The sequence below is a fragment of the Megascapheus bottae genome, chromosome 6 (genome assembly GCF_031878675.1).
Source record: "Megascapheus bottae isolate mThoBot1 chromosome 6, mThoBot2.hap1, whole genome shotgun sequence".
Lineage (NCBI taxonomy): Eukaryota > Metazoa > Chordata > Mammalia > Rodentia > Geomyidae > Megascapheus > Megascapheus bottae.
The window spans coordinates 55,248,575-55,271,127 of record NC_143514.1 but is presented as its reverse complement, the minus strand read 5'-3'; the positions used below and the strand labels follow the sequence as shown (position 1 = coordinate 55,271,127).

General features: G+C 41.3%; 1 protein-coding gene and 1 long non-coding RNA gene across 2 annotated transcripts in view; one reads left to right on the top strand and one right to left on the bottom strand.

The window, feature by feature from the left end:
• The window catches only part of Zswim5 (zinc finger SWIM-type containing 5), a 95,774-nt gene extending 94,751 nt beyond the window's left edge, over positions 1–1,023 (bottom strand). Inside the window, exon 1 of the mRNA XM_090334974.1 lies at positions 259–1,023. Coding sequence (XP_090191100.1) covers positions 259–880 — 622 coding nt within the window. The 5' untranslated portion in view covers positions 881–1,023. The remainder of the gene's footprint in view (positions 1–258) is intronic.
• Positions 1,024–1,247: 224 nt separating this feature from the next.
• Positions 1,248–21,081, top strand: LOC150061922 (uncharacterized). The gene is made up of 3 exons (XR_016535859.1): positions 1,248–1,411; positions 13,251–13,429; positions 20,614–21,081. It is a non-coding gene; the product is annotated as an uncharacterized LOC150061922 (long non-coding RNA).
• Positions 21,082–22,553: the final 1,472 nt, after the last annotated feature.

Here is a 22,553-nt window from a genome sequence, read left to right as displayed (position 1 = left end):
GAGAGCGCGAGAGAGCGCTAGCTAGCTACCTATCTGCTCTTCAAACAAAAAGAAACGGGGTAGAGGGCCAGTGGGTGCAAGCGTAGTAGTGGACTTAAAGGAAATGTTGAGAAAAGTTTTTTGTGTGACTTGTTTGTCCTCTGGCGGGGATGCAGGAGTTGGGCAGAAAGCCGCCGCGTTGACCCCGGGCTGGGACAGAGAGGAGGCACCTGCAGGGGAGGAGGCCGGGGACCGGAGAGGGGACGGACGAGCACCTACCGACTTGCAGCACGTTCTCCACGGAGCCGCTGTCCAGCAGACGGATGCCGCGGCGGAACGGCAGCCCCTCGCCCCCGCCGCCGCCGCCGCCGCCCCCGCCGCCACCACTGACCGCGCCAGCCCCACTGCCCAGCCCCGGGGACGCCCCAGCTGCCGAGGCCCCGGAGGCGGAGCCGGCCGGAGCGGCGGCCCCGGGGGGCGGCTGCGGCCCCTCCTCGGCCGGCGAAGCCCCCGCGGCGCCTCCAGCCGAGCCGGCGCCCGGGCCGCCCCGGTACTGGAAGCTAGAGTACATGCAGATCTCCCGCTCGTTCCGCGGGAAGGACCAGTAGACGATGCGGCGCTGCACGGGCTCGGGAATCCGCTCGAAGCGCTCCTCCACCCGCTCGTACGCCCACTTTTCTGCCACCGTCTTGGCCGCGCAGTCCAGCAAGGACTCCGGCTGCAGGTGGGGGCGGGCCCCGGGGGCCAGGCAGCTGCTGCCGACGCCCCCCACCCCTCCGCCGGCCGCCCCGGGCAAGCCGCGGGGGTGGTGAGCCTGCGGGCTGGGCCATGGGCACAGCCTCTTGGCCGGAGAGACTGGCGGCGGCGAGAGCAGCTCCTCTCGCTCACCTCCTTCCGCCATTGCTGGGGACTGACTGACTGACTGAGGCGGAGGCGGCTGCTCGGGCAGCGGTAGCGGTGGCAGCGGCGGCGGCGACGGCGGCGGCAGAGACCCCGGCCACGGCCACGCGCCCCGCGCAAGCGCCCAGCGGCGGCGCCTGGGGGCGGGGCAAAGGGAACCCACGAGTCCGCTGGCCCGAGTGGGGCGCCTGGGCCGGTCGGGTGTGCGCGCGCCGCCAGCTAGGGCCGGCAGGGGTAACCCGGAGACGAGCGAAAGGCGGCGGCGCGCGTTATCCTGGCCGCCGCGGGCGCGAGGAGACACGGGAACGAGCACCAGTCCCCGGCGCGCTCCGGGCACAGGCAGCCCAGAACGCGCGCCGAGCGCCCGCTCGGGACCGCCGGCCGCCCAGGGGTGGGGAGAGCCAGGGCAGCCTCCTGCGAGCCTTCGGGTCCTCCGCCCGGGCGGACCAACGGCCGCGGCCCGCGAGCCATCTGCGCGAAGCCCTGAGCAGGTGGGTACACGGAGAGGAAAACTCCTCTTCGGACTCCTGAGGTAAACAGACCTGACAGGAGACGGTCACCGCGGAGGAGAGGACGGGGCGGAGCGATGCGAGGGAAGACCTTGGGGGGAAGAATCCGAAAGTTCGGGGTTGAACACTCTCCCCGGGCTCGACCCGCGCCCCGCCCGGAAAGCCGCCAAACCTCGGGGGGCTGCGTCCGGACAAAGGTCGCACTGCCGGCGCTGCAGCTCCCTCGTGGGGTCCGTGGGAGCGTTCTGCACCTTGCAGCCCTAGGAAAGAAATCACTTTGTGCGGATGTTGGTAGACGTCTCCAATCTGCTTCCAGTCTCACGTTTCTAGACCGGTTTTTTTGTTTTTTTACACCTTGATAGGATTTAACACCACCTCCCTGGTTTGATTTGTCTGATGTCTTCTGGCCAACGGATTGAACTCCGTGTCAGAGCGGGTCCGTGCACATCAGTGCGGAACGACAGCTTCGTCCCAATGTTCTCCATAAACCGCACAGAGTTGTGACCGTCCCTTGTTCAGGTTTTAGACCAACCCAAGAACAATATTGAAAGAGTTTTTTGTTTTTATAGCTGAGCTCAGCGTTCAAAAATGAATGAAATAGAGTGTCTAAAGAATGAGAAGAAAAATGAAACAGGTGATGGTGGAGGGTTAGGGCGGGATGATCACAAGTTCAAGGCCAGTCTGGACTACTTGATGAGATACTGGAGCCGGCGAGAGACAAAGAATATGAGAGGGAACAAATGATCGGAGACAGTCTGCAGCCAAAGTAACTTTGGTTGCTCTCTAATCTCAAAATTAAAGAGCACAGGACATTAATTTCAGTTGATGTGAATCATTCTCAATTCTGTATGATGCTAATCATGATACTTGGCGTGAAATCATTTGTGAAGGGGAGCCACTAACAATGTCTCAACATACAATTGTAAGAATTAGAGATAAAATTGACGACTTCCTATAGTAGTTAATATTTCTTTATATCCGTGATTGTATTGCCACTTTATAAAGTGGTGATCCCTCTTGAATCTGGCATCACAATTTTAGGTTCTTCTTCTAGAATATTTCTGTTTGAGGGAGAGGGGAAGTAAGTATTCCTTCAATGTTTATCTCCCTGACTATCAGATATAAGGTAGAAACCATTCCTATAGAATTGTCTATCCTTAACACCCAAAATCATGCCTACATATGGAAGCTGCTGGAAGAATATTTCATTTTGGATCAGCTAATACGATCAAATCAGTTGCTGATAAACAGTTTTAAATGGAGATTGGGACAAGAGAAGTGTTAAACAGAGGTTTGTTTGGGGTTTTGTTTGTTTTTTAATATACAGTTGCTGGGCACTGTTGGTTTACAACTGTAATCCTAGCTACTCAGGAGGCTGAGATTTGAGGATCCTGGTTTCCCAGCAGGAAAGTCTGTAAGACTCTTATTTCCAGAAAACTGGAAATGGTCCTGTGGCTCAAAGTGATAGAGCTCAGAAACAGTGCCCAGGCAGAGTTCAAGCCCCCAAAACAGCAAAATAAATAAATAGCTTATTTTTATATCTTTTTTTTTGCCAGTCCTGGACCTTGAACTCAGGGCCTGAGCATTGTCCTTGGGCTTTCTCAAGGCTATAGCTCTACCATTTGAGCCACAGCACCACTTCTGATTTTTTTTCTATGCATGTGGTACCGAGGAATCAAACCCAGGTCTTCATGCATGCTAGGCAAGCACTCTACCCCTAGGCCAAACTCCTCGCCCCTAGAGTCTATTTTTAAATTGTGTTTATAAATATATATGTGTATGTACATTTAAGTTAATAACAGTATTCTCATACTTGTCTCTTGCTTTACCTATATATACATAAAAATGTCACTCCTCCTCTGGTGACACAAACTAGTCCATCTGAAGCCCAGTATGATGTTATAAACTTGTAACCGCAGAACTCAGAAGGCTGAATCAGGAGGATCACAGTTTCTGGCCAAATAGGGAGTTAGACCAATGTGAGCTATATAGCAAGACAAAAAAAATGACAACAAAATATCATATTTCGTTTCAAAGCCTAACATCACTATTTGTCTCTCTATATATACTTTAGGGACCCTATATATCTCAACTTTCTAATTTGTAAAATGGTGATGTTAAAAATCCAGTAAGATTATTATGTAATTAATATACTTACATTACAAGGAATAGTACCTAATGTATGGTAAGTACTCAGTAAATGTTAGCTATTGCATTTTTACTTCACTAAGAATGGATATTTAAGGGTTTTTCCCCCTGTTTCTTCTTAATACAAACAGTACATCAATCAACATTTGTAGGCTTTCTTATATATACATATTCTAGAATTTCTCTAGGGTATATAGCTTCAATTGAGTTACTGACTATAGAATGTATAGTTTCCATTTAACTAAATGTATTTGTATTTCAATGTGGCTGGGCCAATGTTTTAGTTTAGTAATGGTGAATTTAAGCATCATCTTATATATATTGGCCATTATCTTTCCTCTTTGTTAATTGCCTAATTACATCATTTTTCTACTGGAATTGTTTTTATTTCTATTACTTTATTTCTTCTAGATAGTACTGCTTCATTACACACGTTACAAATATCTTCTTTGGTTACTCATATTAACTTTGTTAATTATGTTTTTGCTATATTTTGTTATACTGAAGTGTGTGTTTGTTGGTGATGCTGGGGATTGAACCCAGGGCTTATGCATACTAAGCACATAGCACATACTATTTGAACTCCTGAAGTGTCTTAAATTTTAATGAAGTTGTATACCTAACTTTTGTTTTATGTTTGGCACATATTATTTTATTTAAAAGCCTTCTCTATTTTCCTCTGATAATTTTAGAGGGCTTTTCTTGTTTTCATTTTTAAGTCTTTTTTTCACATCCAATTTTTTTTTTCTTTTGCCAGTCCAGGGGCTTGAATTCAGCCTGAGCACTGTCCTTGGGCTTTCTCAAAGTTAGTGCTCTACCACTTGAGCCACAGTATCACATCCGGCTTTTTCTATGTATGTGGTACCAAGGAATCAAACTCAGGTTTTCATGCATGCTAGGCAAGCACTCTTACCACTAGGCCAAACTCCCAGCCCCCAATTTTTAAAATTTCATGATTCTAATATTAATCTTTTCTTTAGGAAGGGATATTAATTGTTCTAAAACCATTTGACCTATGTGGGGGAACTTATTTTATGTGCATAGAATTGTTTCTGGCCTTCAATTTTCTGTTTTACCTTACTTTTTTTCTTTTCTTTCCTTCAAGGCCTGAGCACTGTCTCTGGGCTTTCTCAAGGCTAGCACTCTACCACCTGAGCCACAGCACCACTTCTAGCTTTTTCTGTGTATGTGGTACTGAAGAATCAAACTCAAGGATTTGTTCATGCTAGGCAAGCACTCTTCCATGCTCCCATTCCCTTTATCTTACTTCTAAAGATCTATTCCCCTCTTCCAATAATACACTTAAATAACTAAATTTGGTGGTATATAATTAAACTTGGAAATTTTAGGTGATTAGTAGGATGTATTTCCTTTGTCTTTGACTTTCAAATTTATCTTAGCTATACACCTTTTTATCTCTATGAATCTTTACATTTCCCCCCCCACCAAGAAAGGTCTTTGCAGTGAATTTTTCTTGGAATTACACTGACTCAAGGGTAGGGTGGTAGCCTTGAGCTGAAGAGCTCAAGGACAATGTCCAGGCTGAGTTCAAGTCCCACGACCCACAAAAAAAAAAAAAGTTGGATTTTTTTTTTTTCAGTGCTAGGGATCAAATCCAGTGCTTTATATTTGCATGAAATCTACCACTAAATACACCCCCAACCTGGTGAATAATCTCAAATGCCAAATTAAATATAGTTTGATAAACAGTATTGGCAATGGAGAACCAAATAAGTGGATGTCAATATGTATCAGTATAGCTGAAAACACTGAATATAAATTATTTTTACATCTTTTCCTCCATTAGTCTAGGCTTTGTAGGCTTTGTACTTAGCACTTTATAGGTCCTCAATAAATCCTCAATAAATCAAATGGATCCTCAGTGAGTGAAAAATCTGGCTATGATGAGGAGAATCTGTTTGAAGGGAAGAAATGAAAGACTACCAACTTCTTGTGAATATATTCCAATAATGTTATCGTTGTATCCTCAATTTGGATAATGGTAATAGAGGAATTTTTCTTTCCTCTTTTCTTTCTTTCTTTCTTTCTTTCTTTTTTTTTTTTTTGTCAGTTGTGGGACTTGAACTCTGGGCCCAGGCACTGTCCCTGAGCTCTTTAGCTCAAGGCCACCACCTCACCCCTTGAGCCACAGTGACACTTCTAGTTTTCTGGTGATTAGTTGGAGATAAGAGTCTCACAGACTTTTTAGTGCCCTGGGTGGCTTTGAACCATGATCCTCAGATCTCAGCCTCCTGAGTAGCTAGGACTACAGTGTGAGCCACCGCTCCTGGCTAATAGGGGAATTTTTCTTATGCAGAATTTCTATCATTTCTAAAAACTGATACAATTTGTATTAACATTGGTGATGTGTCTTAGATTAACAGGATGATTTTTTGGGGGGGACAGGCATGAAACTATATTTTGTGTTTTCTAACACATTTGCCATTTTTAAACAAATACAAAAAAATTTTTGACAACATGTATATATATTATATATATGTTTATATTTGAAAGTTCCTGAATTGTTTAAGACTATCTGGACATTAGGAATTGGGGGAGGGGAACCTTACATGAGGCTGCGAATTGATAGAAAAAGAGGAGAAAGATAAGGAAGCCAAGGACATTGAATAACAATGATACTTAAAATTGGTACATTATTATATTTTTCCGCTGAAAAATAAAGCATTGCTGAAGAAAATTGAGTGAATTGTGTAGTGGAAAGTACTACCATTTCAATTTCAATTGATTCCTAAATGCTACTTAGTAACCCTATTATTTATCCCTAACTGATTAGTACCTTTACCTTCATTTTATTATATAAGGAATAGTGCAGAAAAGTTATATCTTAATCAGGGCCCCTAGCAGATTTATTCCTAGTAAGAACTAGGAATAAATTCTGTTTGTTGAATTCTGAATGTAGTAAAATTTTCTTTCTATACTATAGTTGTCTTTCCCAGGAGACTGAATATAAAAGCTCCATCAAAGTGATCATCTATTATCTTTCCTGAACAGGGATTAAATTTAGCCAGAATGGGCTATTTGGGTTGATTAACTTAGACAGGAATGAGCTATAAGATTTCCAAATAAGTATGAAAACCAGTCCCTTGTTTATAATTAAGTAGTAAAAATGGAAAGAAAACATGAATGAGAGGAACAGCCAGGCACTGGTGGCTCATACCTGTAAATCTAGCTACTCAGAAGGCTGAGACTGAGGATCGCAGTTAAAAGGCAGTCCAGGTAGGAAAGCCAATAAGATTCTTATTTCCAATTAGCTACCCTTCTCCCCGCCCCCCCCCCAAGCCAGAAATATAGCTGTGGCTCATAGAGCTCTAACCCTGAACAAAGAACTTCAGAGACAGCATTCAGGCCCTGAGTTCAAGCTCCAGGACTAGAACACACATAAAAATAATAGGAGGACGAAACAGAAGGAGAAGAAGAAGCAATTGTGATTTATGGCAAGACTAGGCAGGATAATAATGAAACCCAAAGTAAGGACTTCTGGATATGTGACTTGTGTGGAGTAAATATGGAGGTTAATATTGTTATTGAGAGCTATGTGAGATCATTGTTGACATTTTCCAGCTCTTCAAAATCAGCGTAAACATTGGTTCATATTGAAACAATACCAGTTTGTTGATATTAGCACTGTTGTTCTAATGCTTTGAATACAAAGGTCAACATACAGACGGCCTAACTTATATAGTCTATTTCTGGAAACAGACATTAAACAGCACATAAATAAATAAATACAGATGGTAATGACATGGAATAAGAGACATTTGGAAATAGGGATGGTATTCCAATATGAAGATAATCCAGTTGATCTCTAGTATACTTGTAGTTCCCACTTGCTGAGGTTGATAGGAACAGCAGGTACACTAGATTGATTGGAACACAAAGTTAGTGAGGAGACGTGCAACAAACTGTAGGGATGGTAGGAGACAGGGTACAAAGCTTCAACATGCTAATTTGAGGAATCTGAATGTTCTTAAGCTGGCAGAGATGCAGTCAAATAACTGTGCTTCAGGAAGATGAGTCAGACAGAAGTATATAAGAAGAATCGGGAAAGTAGATCCTGGAAGCAGAGGATGAATTATAAGCTATAACAGCAGTGTAAAAATGTGATTAAAAAGCTTATAAGGATCTAGGTACTGGTGGTTGACACCTGTAATCCTAGCTCATCAACATACTGAGATCTGAGGATCAGTTTGAAGTCAGGCTAGGTAGGAAAGTCCATGAGACTAGTTAAACACCCCCCAAAAAGCAGGAAGTAAGCCAAGTTCAGGTGGCTCACGAGTGTAATTCTAGCTACTCAAGAGACTGAGAGGGGTGGGGAGTATGGCCTAGAATACTTACCTAGCATGCATGAAGACCTGGGTTCGATTACTTGTACCACATCCATAGAAAAACCAGAAGTAATGCTGTAACTCATGTGGTAGAGCACTAGCCTTGAGGCAAGCCCAATGACAGTGTACAGGCCCTGAGTTCAAGGCCTAGGACAAGAGGCGAGAGCGTGCGAGCAAGCGAGCGAGCGAGCGAGCGAGAGAGAGAGAGAGAGAGAGAGAGAGAGAAAGAGAGAGAGAGAGACAGACAGACAGACAGACAGAGGGAGAGACAGACAGAGACAGAGACTGAGATCCAAGGATCATAGTTCAAAGTAGTTCAAAGTCTGCCTTGGCAGGAAAGTCTGTGGGACTCTATCTCCAATTAAATCACAGACAAAAGCTGGAAGTGGCACTGTAGCTCAAGTGGTAGAGCCAACTTACATATATTATAATACACAAGTCTTAATGGTAAAGGCTGATCATTTTTAAAATTCAAGTGTTCCCCATATACCACAGATCAAAATGTAGGATATTCTGTCATTCTAGAAAGTTCCCTTGTCTCTTTTTCTAGTCAATACCCATGTTCCCAAAACACCTGTTACTCATCTAAATGTTGTTGCATAGAATGAATTATTTTTGTCTGTTTTTTTTCCACTAAGCATAATGTATTTGAGAGCCATCTATGTCATTCTAAGGAAGCTTGTTCTGGTTTTATACTGGGTGGTATTCTACTATGTAAATGTAGCACATGATGTCACCCATTCTCTCTTTATGGACATTTTGAGGTATGTTAGTCAAGACAGGATTGACTACATATCAATTCTAGTTATTAAAGATTCATTGAAGATTTATTAAAACTGAGCACTAGTGGCTTATGGCTGTGATCCTAGCTACTCAAGAGATTGAGATCTGAAGGTCATAGTTCAAAGTCATCCCTGACAGGAGAGTCCAGGAGACTTTTTTTTTTAATCAGTCATAGGGCTTGAGCTCAAGGCTACCAATCTACCATTTGAGCCACAGCATTACTTCTGGTTTTTTGTGTATGTGGTACTGAGGAATCAAACCCAGCATGCTATACAAGCACTCTACCTTTACTGCTAATCCACATTCCCAGCCCCTCCATGAGACTCTTACCTCCAATTACCACCAGAAAACTGGAAGTGACTCTGTAGTTCAAGGTACAAGCCTTGAGCAAAAGAGCTCAGGGACAACCCAGGCCCTGAGTTCAAGACCCATGACTGAAAAAACTATTAAATGTTGTGCTTGATAGGGAACATGAAGAAGTGAGCAGCCAGGGAAGACTATTGAGAGACATATTTCAGTGCAGAAGAACAAAAAGGAGAAAGAAAAAAGTTAAAAGAAAGATAGACTGCAGTACCATTTCAAGAAATTTTGATAAAATAACATTTCCCATCAGAAGAGTTGCGTATCTCCCAGGAATAAATCTTGGTACCCTTCTGCACTCTGTCCTTAGGTGGGAGCAGCCTGAAGAAAGCAGGCTGAATTTAGGGATGAATTTTAGAACATAGCAGCTAACCTAATCAGTATAATATGCTCCCTTCAGCCAGACATCTGAGAAAAGCATTTTCATGGCTCCCACAATCTAGCCCCTTGTACCTCCCAGAGTTACTTCCCCATGTGGAATCAGACCTCAGACTTTCTCTGGTTCTCTGCTTGAGTGAACAACTCAGAAGAGGTTAATGAAGTGAGCTCTTTCATTCAGCAGTGCATTTCATACTAGAGAACACACCAGCATTTATCTTTATTTTCCTGCACTATCCATTCTGAATTCTCATTTTAGGTCTTTCTTAGCTTTCAAATTCTGTGACTCTATGTTTCTAGTCTTGAGGATAGAAGAAAAATTGAAATCTGGGTAGAAAACAAAGGATCTCAAAAATGCAATTAATGGAGCCAAATGCCAATGTCAGGAGTGTTATACACTCTGCTCAAAAAGCTGGAGAGTAGCGGTTCAAGGCCAATCTGTGAGCCAGTCTGTGAGACTCCATCTCCAGTTACCTAACAGAATTCTGGACTGGAAGCATAGCTCAAATGACAAGAAAAGACAAAAAGACTGCCCATGTTCCCAGCAGAATATTGTGAAAATGGCTGTATTATTACTGAGAGCAATCTCCATCAAAATTCCGATGTTATTCCTGACAGAAATAAAGAACTGAACTCTACAATTTATGTGAGTCAGGCGCCAGTGGCTCATATTTGTAATCCTAGAAATTCAGAAGGCTGAGATCTGAGAATTACAGTTCAAAACCAGCCTGAGGTACCAGACTTTTGGCCTAGAGTGCTTGCCTAGTATATACAAAGACAAAGGTTCAATTCCTTGGTACCACATACATAGAAAAAGCCAGAAGTGGTGCTGTGGCTCAAGTGGTAGAGCTCTAGCCTTGAGAAAGCCCGAAGACAATGCTCATGCCCTGAACTCAAGCCCTGGAAGTGGCAAAACAAAAACAAAAAACAAAAAACAGCCTGAGCAAGAAAGTCCATGAGGTCTTTCTTCCAATTAACCCAAAAAAGCCAGAAGTGGAGCTGTGGTTCAAATGGTTGAGCACTAACCTTGAACAAAGAAGCTCAATACAAAGACCCAATTCCAGAAAGAAGAAAATAATATGGAACTACAAAAGACTCCAACTAGCCAAAGAAATCCCAAGCAAAAAGAAAGCTGGAGCTATCATATCTAATTTCAAATTATACTACAAAGCCATACATAGTAACATAAACAGAATAATGCAGACACAAAAATAGACATAAAGGCCAATGGGACAGGTGACTCAAAAATAAACCCACAACCACACACTGATGGCTCATGTCTATAATCCTAGCTACTCAGGAGGCTGAGATCAGAGGATCACTGTTCAAAGCCAGCCCAGACATGTAAGACTGTGAAACTCTTATATCAAATTAACAACCCGAAAACCGGAAGTGTCACTGTGGCTCAAGGGGTAGGGTGGTAGCCTTGAACTGAAGAGTTCAGGGATAGTACCTAGGCCCAGAGTTCAAGTCCAAGGACGGACCAAAAAAAATAAAATAAAAATTAAAAACCCACACACACGGGCCAGGAGTTTGGCCTAGTGGAGAGTGCTTGCCTTGCATGCACGAAGAGTCGGGTTCAATTCTTCAGTACCACATACAGAGAAAAAATCCGGAAGTGGTGCTGAGGCACAAGTGGTAGAGCTCTAGCCTTGAGAAAGTCCAAGGACAGTGCTCAGTCCCTGAGCTCAAGTCCAGGACTAGCAAAACAAAAACAAAAACCCACACATATATATCCATGTGATCTTGAACAAATGTGTCAAAAACATATATTGGAGAAAATGTAACTTCTAAAATAAATGGTGTTAGAAAACTGAATATTTACAGGTAGAAGACTGAAAACAAATCTCTCTCTTTCACCCTGTATAAAATCAATTCAAGGCCAGGAGTTTGGCCTAGTGGTTAAAGTGCTTGCCTAGCATGCATGAAGACCCGGGTTCGATTCCTCGGTACCACATACATAGAAAAAAGCCGGAAGTGGTGCTGAGGCTCAAGTGGTAGAGCTCTAGCCTTGAGAAAGTCCAAGGGCAGTGCTCAGGCCCTGAGCTCAAGCCCAGGACTGGCAAAAAAAAAAAAAATCAATTCAAAATGGAACAAAGACCTTAATGTAAAACCTGAATATTTGATACTACTATGGAGAAACAAGAAAATACTTCAAGATACAGGCATAGGCAATACTCTCTGAATATGAGTCAAATACCTCTGGATATAACAGCAAGAATTGACCAATGGGATTTGGTAAATTTCAAAAGCTTTTGTACACTGTTTGGGAGATACTGGTCAGTGGAATGGGGAAGGTGAAAAAAGACAATAGTGGAAGTGTGCATGATTGAAGTACATTACATGTGTACATGGAAATATCATAAGGAAACCCATTAAAAACTGTGAGGAGGAAAAAAAGTAGGGAGAAGGGCTGGGAGTCTGGCCTAGTGGTAGAGGCTTGCCTAGCAAGCACAAAGCCCTGGGTTTGACTCTTCAGTACCACATACACAAAAAAAGCCAGAAGTGGTGCTGTGTCTCAAGTGATAGAGCTCTAGCCTTGACAAAGACTAGTCCCAAGGACAGTCCCAAGACCTTGAGTTCAAGCCCCAGGACTGGCAAAAAAAAAAGTAGGAGGAAGAGTAAGAATAATAGGGTGAATGTGATCAAAGTGTATCATATATTACAATGTATGCTAATAAAAGCCTTATTACAATTTGAATAGTTATATACCTGTGACTTTATTGTTTAGGAGAGCATTCATAAGGATTCTGGGTGAGGCTCCATACCATTCAAGTTGGTTTTTTTTAATCTGCCTGCTGGTTCAGTGAATAGCAAATACAGTTTTATCTACTGATTCCATGAAGCTATTGTTGTATTCCCATTAAACACTAAGATCACCAAACTATAAGATCACAAAGTAACTGAAAAGGCAAACAAAAGTTGAGTGAATGGGTTATAGGCTGTAATAATGAGAAGAACCACTCTCACTCCCAGACTTCCCAATTTTGATTATGGAAGAGATGTAACTACATTATATAATGGTCTCTGAGTCTGTTACAGGCCATAAAACAGAATTCTATCCTTTTATGGGGCAGTCTTATAACTTGATAATCTATAGTCATTCTCCAAGATCCACCCAACTTCTCTCTCTCTCTCTCTCTCTCTCTCTCTCTCTCTCTCTCTCTCTCTCTCTCTCTCTCTCTCTCTCTCTCTCTCTCCCTCTCTCTCTCTCTCTCTTTCTCTGTCATCTTTTTTTTTTTTGCCAGTCTTGGGGCTTGAACTCAGGGCCTGAGTACTGTCCTTGGGTTTTTCTCAAGGCCAGAGCTCTACCACTTGAGCCACAGCACCACTTCGACCTTTTCTGAATATTCAGTACCAAGGAACCCAGTCCAGGGCTTCATGCATAGTAGGCAAGCAAGCACTCTACCACTAGGCCAAACTTCCGCCCTGCCTCCAACGTTTCATAAGGAGAGCAGCTATGTCAAATGTGGATCTGTTGGGCTTTAGCATTCATTCTAGCTTGTTTCAAATCTTTGATTCTGTCATTACTACCCTATATGATACAGTTTTGTTTTTGATTTAACATTTTCATAGGATTAGACCTTTCTACCACAATGATATTATAAACATATTTATTCACATTACAAAATCAACAGCTGGGGAAATAACCATAAAATGAATCTTTGGACTAACTGATCCCACCTTAACTTAGGCTGAGATTCTACTTAGCATCTACCTCCAATAGCTCCCACAGTGAGCCACAGTGTCATTTTTTAGATCCTAGTAAATAGCAATCATTAAGAGTGGTATCTAAGTATCTCTAATATCTTAAAGGTCTGAATGTTCCCTTTCTTCCTGTGCACAGCTCCAATAAAAAAACAGCTGAAAGCTCTTTTGGAGAAAACCTAGGGAAAGTTTTATGGTGTGTTATTGCAGCAAAGATTCGGGATCACTCCTCAAGAGAAAGAGGTCTCCTGTCAGTCAAGGAACTACTTTTGTGAAAACTGGCTTAAATCAAACTGGGAGAGACATGATGATTCATGAGTAAGTCAATCATGTTTTTGGACACCAAAAACCTACACAGGTTAATCATCTACTTCATTCCAAGAGATATTTTGAATGTCTTAAGAACTAAAGGTCCTAAATATACCTGCTATAGACTACATATTTGTGTTTGTTTTGTTTTGTGCTGGTAGTAGAGCTTGAACTCATGGCTTGGGAGCTGTCCCTAAGCAATTTTGTTTGAGGCTAGTTTTCTACCACTTGAGCTGCAGCTCCACTTCTGACTCTCCAGTAGTTAACTGGTGATCAGAGTCTCATAGACTTTCCTGCCTTGAATTGAGATCATAAGATCTCAACCTCTTGAGTAGCTAGGATTACAGGCATGAAACGCTGGTGCCCAGCCTAAATATTTTGTTATTTATTCCCCCACAAAATTCATACATTGAAATTCCAAAAAAATTATGTGAAGACACAGCAAGAGAACAAACATCTCTGAACCAGAAAATGAGCTTGGAGACACTAAATTTGCTAACACTTTGACCTTGGGCTTTGTAGACTCCCAAAGTATGTGAAATAAACATTGTTCTTGAGCTGCCGGGGCTGCCTAGAGAAGAGGCTGTGCTCTGGGGCTCCAGCTCCTCAGAGAGCTTCGGCTAGAGTTCCCTGAAGGCAGCAGGAATGACATAGGGTGGATAAAAGCAGGCACATCTGCAACCAGGCAACTTTCTGCATGAAACAAGAGTTCCTGAAGGTACCAAGAACAACAGGGAGGAAAATGGAGGCATCTCTGAACCAGGCAACCACTTGTATGAGCTAGGGTAGGAAAACTGGACTCTTAAAATACTGCCTTGAAGAACTGATATTTTGGAGGTTGAGTGTGACTGAGATGCGTTCTCTCCTGCAAGGGAAATTGCTAGAAATGGACCAAATTTCATAGTATGCAGGAAACCTCTAGTTAGGGCTACTGAGTACAAAGGATAGTCACAGGAGTGGATCTACAGAGAATGGGAAACAATAATTCCTGTAGGCCTAGGAAAATCAAGCAAGTGCGATCCCATAGATGGGGGAGAATATTGACTTGTTAGGAGCCAGTCCCTGAACTGACAATAAAACTATCAGATAATTTTGCTTTGTTTGGGAGGAGGGTGTGAGTTGTTGGGCTTGAACTCAGGGCTTTGGAACTGTTACTGAGCTCTTTTCCTCAAGATGGCCAGGATACAACCCAAAAACCAGAGGAGAAAGGATCTAGGGGGAATGTAGCCAACAGCTCTTTGCCCAAATCTAAAAAAAGAACTAGAGCAATGTAAAAAGGACTTAGAAAACTTTCTTTTGCCGTCTAAGCAGCAGCTATATGCCCGTCAGTGTGGCAGGAAAAACAAGATTTGTTCATGATCATCTTACAAATACAGAGGTTGGAAGTTTTTAAAAACTAAGACCCAGGTTTTATACTTGGGCTGAAACGTTTATTATGAAAATCCACTTTACGGGATGATTAGAAGATGTAGCCATGGCCAGGAACAGTGGCTCACGCCTGTAATCCTAGCTACACAGGAGGCTGAGGTCTATGGATCACAGTTCAAAGCCAGCCCAGGCACTAAAGTCCATGAGACTCATCCCCAATTAACCACTAGGATACTGGAAGTGGTGCTGTGGCTCAAGGGGTAGGGCAGTAGCCTTGAGCTGAAGAGCTCAGGGACAGCATCCAGGCCCAGAGTTCAAGTCCCATGACTGACAAAAAAAAAAATGCAGCCATGGCCACAGGAAAAGACACTATGTCCAGATTTAGGGGCCATATGCATTGAAGTTCCCTACTACCAACCCCTGAATAGATTCATGGCCCCAGAATTGATGATAAAGTAGTCTACTCTTAGATCACAAGTGTGTCCAAGGCATTCAAAGTCCAAGAGAAGGAAACCTTGTATTGTACGTTTTTTTGCCCAGTCCTGGGCTTACTGACCTGGCTTTTCTCCAGACTAGAGCTTTTCCACTTGAGCCGTTAGCACCACTTCCGGCTTTCTGTGTATATGGTACCAAGGAATGGAGCCTAGGTCTTCGTGGATGCTAGGCAAGCACTCTATCTCTAGGCCAAACTCTCTGGCCTTATTTGTTGTTTTGAACCAAAATTAGATCAGACGAGAAAATAATTCTGGCATGACCTAGAAGACCCAATAAGGCACAGCCCTCTGAGGGTCACATTTGTGACCAAAGTCTAGCTGGACATTACCAAAATGTTGCAAGAGTTGCAAAGTAAGGCCAGTTTAGGGAGGTGGAGAGTGTTGGTAAGAAAGAAGAAAAACAATGATCAGAGCACTGGTACCCTAAGAGAATATAGATAACCACCAGACACAAAGAGCATTTAATGGGTCCTTTTGACTCCAGTGTATACATTAAATCTTGGAGTTTCAAGGAATTTCTAATTTCAAAACCTAAAACCAGATAGTAACTGGATTTGAATCTGTCTTTTTTTCTGATGGTCCACTATCTATGTAGATTGGATTAGTTATTATAATCAGTGAGTAGCCAGCCAGTTAGTGATAAGGCCCCTTGCTCATTCCACTTTTTTTTAATACCATTTATACTTAAAAATGATATACAAGACTGACCAAAGAAACTATATGGGATGAAGAATCTTTTTGGCTTTAGATTAGCACCACCTACATAGTTCTAAATAGTGTTGGTGCAGGTTATATTCTGCAGTCATTTTAGTACATTAAAATTTTCTTCAGAGGACATAAAACCAATGTATGTTTCAAACTAGAAAAGGCTACTGAAGTAATTTAAAGGGTAAAGTACGTTCTATTACATAATGTATTACATAATAGCTGAGAAACTTAAACCGTTTGGTTTAGAGTGCTGAGTTTCTGCCAGATGAAAAAGATTTGTGTGCAGATGTGGAACTCTTAATTCATAAATATAAAAGTACATTTATGCCTTCTGTAAAAATTGATGAATGTACAACTATGGCTCTATTTTTATTATGTTTTTTGGGCATTATCACTAAGCAAATACCGTTTGAGTTTGGCAATAAATGCATCAAAAAATGTGAAAAAAATAAATATTGTTCTTTAAAGTCCCCAGTCTATATATACTTTGGTTACAGCAAGCAAACTGATAACATTCCTACTTGCCTTATTTTTCTTTTTTTTTCAGTCCCAGGACTTGAACTCAGGGCTTGGGCACTGTTCTTGGGCTTTCTCAAGGTTAGAGCTCTACCACTTGAGCCACAGCACCACTTCTGGCTTTTTCTTTGTATGTGGTACCAAGGAATTGAACCTGGCCTCATGCATGCTAGGCAGACACTCTACCACTAGGCCACACTCCTGGCCCTTGCCTTGTCTTTTCATAGCTAAGAACCATCACCTGATCTCTACTACCATTACTAGTGAAATTTGGGAGTTTTATCTCAACGGCAACACTTGTCTGGTCATACCAACTTTACAAAGAAAAATAATCAGAGATCCCTTGTATATTTCTCAGTGCATTAGTATTTCTCTTCTCTCTAATGAATTTCTCAGTGCCCTAGTGACAGTAGTATACTATTCCAGGCCTCCTCGGGAATTACAGTGGAAGAATGAACACACAATTTGCACATGGCAAGTCTGTTCCAACTATCCTACGTCTAAGTTTTTTGATTCCCTTCTTTACTTCGTGCTAGCAAGTGAGGGTATCTTATTCTCATTAAACACATGTTCTTATTAAGTCAAAATGTCCATTCAACCCATTAAGTTATTAGAGCCATCTCAAACTGAACACACTAAGTTCATTAATAGGGGCAGGAGCCCGGTCAATGGATTCTTCCCAATGTAATATTTCTTTTTTTCTTTTCCTTTCTTTCTTTTTTTTTTTTTTTGGTCAGTTGTGGGGCTTGAATTCTGGGCCTGGGTGCTGTCCCTGAGCTGTTCAGCTCAAGGCTATCACTTTACCACTTGACCCACAGCACCACTTCCAGTTTTCTGGAGGTTTTAATTGGAGATGAGTCTCACAGACTTTATGTCCAGGCTGGCATTGAACTGCAGTCCTCAGATCTCAGCTTCCTGAGTAGCTAGGATTACAGATGTGAGCAACAGCACCTAGGTTACTCATCTACTATTAGTCTCTGCCTTCTTTACTCTGACACTTTTCCCAGGTTTCAGCTAATACTGTGAACATTAGCCAAACCTTGTCATCATGATGAATACAGTCCCTCCTTACTGGACTTTCACTTTCTGCAATCTTAGCCACTAACCATCAGTAAGCCCCCCTCCCCTATCCAAATGAAGCAGAAGCTGGGCGAGGTAGCTCATGCCTGTAATCCTAACTACTCTAGAGGCTGTGATCTAAGGATCTGGTTCAAAGCCAGCCAGGGCACTAAAAACCAAGAGACTCTTATCTCCAATTAATCACCAGAAGATGGGAAGTGAGGCTGTGGTTCAGGGGTAGGGTGGTAGCCTGAAGCTGAAGAGCTCAAGGACAACACATAGGCCCATAATTCAAGTCCCACTACCAACAAAAACTAAACAAACAAACAAAAGCAATTCATATGTTTTAACTTTTGTGCCATTCTGAATAGTATCCATTCATATTCATTTCAGGATATGAATCATCTCTTGTTCCAGTGTAGCCACACTGTATCATGAAATTGTCTCAGTTATCAGATTGAAAACCATGGTATCACAATGCTTATGTTCAAGGAACTCTAATTTTATATAATAATGGCCCCAAAGTGCTGCAGTTATAATGCAATAAGCCAGAGCATTAATCATGAAAGGAAAGACTGACACTACGTTGCAACATTGCAGGTCACCTATGAAAAATATAGTATATACAGGATTTGATGCTATCTGAGATTTGGGGCATCCATTGGAGGACCTGGAACAAAGCCAGCAAGTATCATATACTGATGTCAAAATTCTAGAAATATTCCTACTAGGCTCAGAAACAAAGATTATCCTGCCAACAATTCTATCTTTTAACAACTGTTTAGCATACCAGAAAAAAAACTAGATTATTAGTAATAAATGTAAGTGAAAATATGGGGGAATGGGCACTTTCCTATAATGCTAACAAAGAAGTAAATTGAAGTTTTTCTAGAAGGCAATTGAATAATCCATAGAACTATTTATATTCCTTAAACTGATCAATTGTGTCTCCAGACGTGTATTAAGAAGAAATGATCATGCAAGCTCACTTGTTTACAGAAACATTTATTTGAGTGTTAATAGGCATCAAATGAGAAAATCCAAACTTGCTATATTGGAGATTTGTTGAGGCAGAGTGTTATTTACCCAAGCAAGTGTCTTTCAACATGGTACTAACATGGTGAGTAGAGTACTAGCCGTGGACAAAAGGACTCCTTGCTAGAAACATTTCTAGCCACCTAACTACTTTGTAGTTCTATGAAATATAGATGTACTTTTTTAGAAGGAGTAGGGAGAACTGGAGATTGAACCTAAACTTCACACCATGCAAAAGACACTCTACCACTGAACTGCACGTTAGCCATATCAAATGTGATTGCTTTTTATACCACAAGTTCTATGAGAATCAACATAAGAATTGTATTGACTGAACACATATTCAGTCCTAGGAGAAAAATATCACTCTTTTCTTCCAAAACCAAAAGCTAAGAATAAGTGAAAAATCTAAAAATTACTCATCAAGGACTCTTTTGCTCAGAAGAAGAGGCATAGTGTCTGTTTTCTACCAACGTAATGCTGATTTCAGTAGAGAGACATCCATCATCTGAGTGGTCCTCCCATCTTCAATCAGGTTCACTTTGGTTAATTAGAAATACTACAATAACATGGAAATCATTTTGCTGACCTACAAGAATATGAATAAATTATATAAAACCCATGAGTAAACAGAACATTCACACCAGCTTTTCACAATGCTTCCCATTTCAACTTCATAGTCTTGAAAAGGCTCCAAGTCCAATGTGATGGAAAGTCAGAATAAAACACAATTGGAGCCAGGGGCTGGTGCCTGAGATCTGAGGATTGCAGTTCAAAGCTAGCCCCCACAGGAAAATTCATGAGACTCCTATATCCTATTAACCACCATAAAACTGGAAGTAGTCCTGTGGCTTAAAGTGGTAGAGTGCTAGCTTTGAGCAAAAAAAGCTCAGGGACCACCTAGGCCCTGAACTGAAGTCCCATGACTGACCAAAGAAAAGACCAAATTGAGCCCAGCCATACTAACTGATAGTTAAATAGCTCTTGTGCAACAGAAAACATGCACAGGGGAAGGGATTCATTTTCCTGAACTGTAAATACTTTAGTCATGCTAACGTGTACTTAAATAGAAATGAGGGGTACAAAGCTTGGCGCAGTGGCTCATGCCTGAAATCCTAGCTACTCAGGAAGCTGTGATCTGAGGATCAAGGTTCAAAGCCAGCTCGGCACTAAAGAATGTGAGACTCTTATCTCCAATTAACCAGTAGAAAACAGGAAGTGGGGCTGTGGCTCAAGGGGTAGGGTGGTAGTCTTGAGCTGAAGAGCTCTGGGATAGCATCCAGACCCAGAGTTCACGCACCATGACCAACAAAATAAATAAATAAATAAATAAATAAATAAATAAATAAAAAGAAAAAAGAAATCAGGGATACGTTTTTGTCCAAGGATGCAATGTGATCACAGAATAAATTGTTTTCTCTTGATGACCCATTTCAAAGTCTATGGTGGAATCAGAAAGGCAATACCGAACTACCCTTCTTTCAGATTCCAGGACACAGAGAATAGCTATTCTCTCCAGAATGAATGTTCTCACAAAAGGAGAACAGAACTCCTAGGATTGATTACTTCCTCCTTAAGAAAGACAACCGTATGACTGGAGATGGTTGCTGCTGGCTAGTGTAGGGTACTGGGGGAAAAAATTATACAGGACCCAAGTCTATATAAATAATTTAGTTCATCCAAAATAAAAATGTCAGCACCATTGTTGTACCCAATTTCAAGCAATTCCATCAAAGGAATCCCTTACTAGTTAAAAGTATCCAATCTCCATGTCATTTTTCCGGTACTAGGACCAGCTACAGAACCCTGGAATGACCCCATAATGTATATTACACATTTCTTTAGAATATCTGATCAACAGATTGTATGGGATAGAAATTGCCAATTAGAAAATCAAATTTAAAATAGTTCAATTTTCAATAGCATCAAAAACATAAAATACTTAGGCATAAATTTCGAAAGCATATGCAAAATCTATATACTGAAAAATTGCATTTTATGAAATATTCCCAGGACTGACGAGAGAGAGAGAGAGATTAAAGAAGACCTAAATAAGAGAAGATTTATCCTGCTCATGGTTTGTAAGACTTTACGTTATAGTGTCAATTCTCCTCAAACTGTCCTAAGTTTGACTAAATTGTTTGACTGGCCACTTCACAAAGAAAGATATATGAAAGGCTGATACCACATTGTAGGTGGGGGGAGCTCAACCTCACTACTTACAAAAGAAAAAAATCACACGTTTTTGTATGTGTGCTGAACTCAGGGCCTGTCCGTTAGCTTTTTTTGCTCATCTTGAGCCACAAGTTCACTTCTGCTTGTATACACACACATGTGATTATTGAAGAAGAGTCTCACAGACTTACCTGACTGGGCTGCCTTCAAAATGTGATTGTCAGGGAGGGTGATGGGTACCAAGACATGTGAAAAGGTATCAATGTATGTCAATTAATGCACCTTCTATCTGGCAAATACCATGTAACCCTTTTATTACCATAAAAAATTATAAATAAAAAAAGTAAAAAAAAATAAAAAGGAAAAAAAATGTGATTGTCATATCTCAGCCTCTTCAGTAACTAGAATTGCAGGTGTGAGCCACTAGCATCTGTCTAGAAAGCATAAATTTAAGTCATATGAGATACCATTCAACATTAACTAGATTGGTTAACTGATTTAAAAAACTGGCATCAAATATCAGCAAAGATAAGGGACAAACTAAATTCGCATATAGTTCTGGTAGAAAAATAAAGTGAAACAATCACCTTAGGAAAGATTTGGTAACATCTTATAAAGTCAAACATAAACCTACCCCTTGGCTTGTAATTTTACCGCTAGGTATTTAGTCAGGAGAAATTAAGACACATCCACAAGATTTGTACAAGTAGTGTTCATGACAGCTCTTATTCACAACAGTGTAACACATGAAACAATGTAGACATGCTGCAGCACAACTATTGATATAGCACTAACATGGAAAAATTCTCAAAAACAATGCTAGCCTAAAGAATCATGAACGAAAAGAGTATATACTATATAATCAGTGTATATGAAACTCATCAACAGCCAAACTTACTCTAGAGAGAAAATAATCAGAAGAATCCTCTTAGGGAATCAGAGAAAGGGGTTGATAAACAAGGAACAAAACAGAGCTTTAGTATCCTGATAGGGTGTAGGATGTAAAGAGTATTCATTTGTATAATTAAGTTCTATAACTAACCTTCTGTATCTCAATATATATAAATTTTAATTTAAAATAATTGCAAAAAATAACAATTGGGGTGAGTGGGTACAGACATAAAAGTGTAGAATGTGAAATAATCTATACTTATACAGGTGGTGGGCACATCAAGTTTACTTTGTACGTGTTTGATATTTTTCAGAATCCAAAGTTTTAAAAATGATCTGGAGGGCCAGGAGTTTGGCCTAATGATAGAGTGCTTGCTTAGCATATAAGAAGACCGGGGTTCGATTCCTCAGTATCACATACATAGAAAAAGCCAGAAGTGGTGCTGTGGCTCAAGTTGTAGAGCTCTAGCCTTAAGAAAGTCCAAGGATAGAGCTCAGGCCCTCAGTTTAAGCATCAAGACTGGCAAAAAAAAAATCTAGATTTGTCCATCAAACACTTAAATTTTCCCACTATCCAAACACTACTTTGAATCCTGTCTTTCTCTCATCTATAACCTTCATCCACAGGAGGTGCCTTAGCTGTATCACATCAAATAGAGCTCTCAACCTCCAACCACTAAACCTGCACCACTACCAATGTTTCTGTCCTCTGTTAATTCCTCTAACTGGTTCCCTGGACTCTCCACCCTCTCACTCCCATCTTAGAACTCAGAAAAATACTTTGTGTTGACTAGTTCTTCATAAAGGAAATTACAAAGGAAAGCAGCTAGTTGGACAGGGCAAGATGTAAAAGGGGAGGAAGTAGACTTTCTATGCCCTTCCTGGGT